Source organism: Austrofundulus limnaeus, unplaced genomic scaffold, assembly GCF_001266775.1.
Source record: "Austrofundulus limnaeus strain Quisiro unplaced genomic scaffold, Austrofundulus_limnaeus-1.0 Scaffold162, whole genome shotgun sequence".
Classification (NCBI taxonomy): domain Eukaryota; kingdom Metazoa; phylum Chordata; class Actinopteri; order Cyprinodontiformes; family Rivulidae; genus Austrofundulus; species Austrofundulus limnaeus.
Window position 1 is genome coordinate 300,578 of NW_013952564.1, and position 3,322 is coordinate 303,899.

Below are 3,322 nucleotides of genomic sequence, written 5' to 3' on the forward strand. Positions count from 1 at the left end.
CTCCCACACTAAGAAAACAGGAGGGGAGGGGTCAGTTGAGCTCCTGTGTAGCGGAGCACTATGATAAAGAGAGGGAGAGAGAGGACGGAAAAAAACAAGCAGGAAAATGAAACTTATCGCCGTCTTTTTTTTAACCGACCTAAAAAAAAGTTATCGTGCGATTAATTGATTTATTGACTATCGCGACAGGCCTAAGTGATATGTTTTTATAGTGTGGTTATCTCTGATTTAATTGATGATTTTATGTGCAGACTGGGTTGGGGGACTCTTGATCAGGGTTTCACACACTCAGGAGGCTTTTAGTTAAATACATGCCTGATTTAAAACAACACATAAGAACTGTGATTAAAACATTAGAGAGGAATAATGTCTGAACTTTTGACTCCGTGTAGAGATAGCCTGGCCCTTTATGTCATGAGGCGGAGTCAGGATGCGAAGAGGTTTGTTACTTGATATGTTACCGGGATCTCGGCACTGGTTAGCTGATGTCTGTCGGAGGCACATTAAAAAAAGCTAATCAGTCCACAGCTGTGTCCGGATGGTTTTGTGTGGCTCACTCCAACATTCACATGTCATTATTAACTGGTGTAGATCTGAACAGGTACAGGGTAATGAACATTGCTTGTTTTTTAACAGCCTAATTCAGCTAAACAAATACAAAAATGACAACTGAGCTAAAAACTGGTGTGGTTGTAGTCATCTGCTGATGGGTTTTCTGTTTGTTTTTCTCTGTTGTTTAAGTGATATCATCTTTTTATTTTATTGTACCTGGTTCATATTGTATTGCAAAATGTATTTGCCTCACTGTGTGGAGATAAAGTTAATTTAGCAGCAGTTTCTTGCCAGCGTTTTTCGTTTTTATTTGCAAAGCGTTTGTCGCAGTGACCTTTCACAACTGCGTAATTTCGCCGCACAATAATTTGCCTTCACGACTCACGCACCTGCAATTTATCCGCCGACTGCCTGCTCCTTTCTTCATCTCTGAAAGGTGCTTAATGCTGCCTTGAAGTCTCTCTCATGTAAATCCTGAACATCGTTTGTTCGTGAAGCAAAGCAGGCTGTTGAAACCTTAATGAGTCGCTTGTTTTTCCTCTTTGCTTTTTGAAAATGTTTTGTCATGGTTGTGGTTTGGTTGAACCCAAAATGCAGGCAGGCACGAGAACGTCAAGATAAAATGAACACTGGTTTATTAAATATGGAAAGGAGAAGCGGACGTGGCGGAGACAAAACCATTAACCAAGACAAGAACCATGACAGAGTTTAAACAAGTTTAAATTCCCTGCAGCGTCACGCTAAATACTGCAGTTTATATGTTATGAAAAAGTGACACACTGGAGGAAAAAACTAGACATTACATTTGATTACCAGTATTTTATGGCCCTAATTATTACATCAAAGGCATTGTAAATAAAGCAATAATTCCTTTGAAAATTCAACTTTATTTTGAGCTTTCAATGCTTTATCCTTTAAGTTGATGTGAGATTTGTGAGGAAATGTGACCCATCACATCAAATCAAGGATTAAATCATATTTTGGTCAAACTAAATGAAACGCATTGATACATTTTTGGCTTTTTAAGCTACGATTTTGATACCTGAATCATGCTGATATCATGAGAAGTTCTAGAGGCGTGGCTTGATTTGTCTTTCTAATAAAAAAAAAAAACTCTTGAAAAATCAGCCTGAATCCTATTTTTTCTTATTCTAATGAGGATTTCTTGACGTCATTTGAAAGAGGAAACATCAAACCATATTTGGATATAAGGATTTCCCAGACAGTTTTAAAAATAGCTTTGCAAACGTTTAGGGAATGTAGCAAAAAATGAGGGTTTTTCTGCTCAAAATCATCCTTTATCACATGGTTACAATAGCAATGTGATTGAAAGGTTTTGTAATGGGATGAATAAGTAATAAAAATAAAGTGTTTTTAAAGATGTAATTTAAGAATAAGAAATTATCATGTAATGTGAAATAATGGTTTGTGCAGTGAGATATGACAGAGTTTATTTTTCTTTGTGTGGCAGCAGTGTTCCTCCGTAGTTGTTGTTATTTTTGCTTCTTTTCTGTCACTTTCCTGTCAGATCAGATTATAGAAACCTGTCTCCTGTTGCTCTTTGTTTGCTACCAGCGTGTCTGGAGGGGAGCTGTTTGACCGCATCGTAGAAAAGGGTTTTTACACTGAGATGGATGCCAGTCGACTCATCCGGCAGGTTTTAGATGCAGTCAACTATCTGCACTCCATGGGCATCGTGCACAGAGACCTGAAGGTAAAACAGCATTTCATTTGAATATGTGCGTGTGGCTGACATGCTCCACCTGAGCAGGGGGAAATCCCTTATAGTGTTTCCGGTATGAGTGCTGTCACATGTTGTGGTGATCACCCACGGAGGGTAAATGTCAGGGATTTTCCTCCTCGGTAAACTGTGAAATGCCCTCGATTGAGCTGTGAGAGCTTTTTAAAAGACAAATCCTTTGTCTGACATCTTTACTGACTGGATGATTTACCACCAGGATACGCTAGAGAGGAAAGAAAATGCTAAAATAAAAAAAGGCTGACCTTTTTGTTTGTATCCTGTTTTTTTATTTTCAGCCTGAAAACCTGCTTTACTTCAGCTCTGACGATGACTCAAAGATCATGATCAGTGACTTCGGCCTGTCCAAGATGGAGGGCACGGGGGGTGTGATGGCCACGGCCTGTGGGACTCCTGGATACGTGGGTGAGGAAGCCCTCTGAGCTCTGGCATTTGTGGAAACTTTCTCAGAGATAATTGGATTCTGTGGTAAAGTAAACAACCCAGTGAAACCAGTCGCCACAGGTTAATCATCTGCTTCGTTCAATCAAAAGGCTCTTTCATAAAACAGCCCAGGCGTGCAGGACCCCTGAGGTACCTCTCTCCCACCAAGCCAAGCAGTAACAGCCAGTGCTGCGGCTCAGTGATGTGATGAACTGATGATAGTGTGCAACCATGTGCTCACAGACTTAAATAAGAACAAATTCCTTACTGAAGAAAAATCAATGATGAACAGTAACCTTGGAGTTACTTTAAAAATTTAATTACCCACAAAGAGATTTGCTAAAGTGAGTCGGTAATTCTTTGTTCCCTTTCAGTCAATTCACTCGGTACAACATCATGTATGGGAACCACGCCCCTGCGTGTCCTGGCTGAAGCCACCTCTAATCACGCCTTTAGGCAGGTGACGTGATGACGACAGATGTCAGGCTCCGCCTGCACATATAAATATTGTCGCATCACCGTCACTCCTCAGTTCTACTGCTCTTCACCGAGCCCAGCTGTGCAGCGGGGCCACCATGTGTTGTACCT

At 40.6% G+C, this 3,322-nt stretch overlaps 1 protein-coding gene across 1 annotated transcript in view; it reads left to right on the forward strand.

Moving 5' to 3' along the window:
- The window catches only part of camk1db (calcium/calmodulin-dependent protein kinase 1Db), a 60,443-nt gene that overhangs the window by 33,213 nt on the left and 23,908 nt on the right, over positions 1 to 3,322 (forward strand). The window contains exons 4-5 of the mRNA XM_014017137.1: positions 2,128 to 2,266; positions 2,590 to 2,716. Of these exons, the coding sequence (XP_013872591.1) occupies positions 2,128 to 2,266; positions 2,590 to 2,716 (266 nt within the window). The remainder of the gene's footprint in view (positions 1 to 2,127; positions 2,267 to 2,589; positions 2,717 to 3,322) is intronic.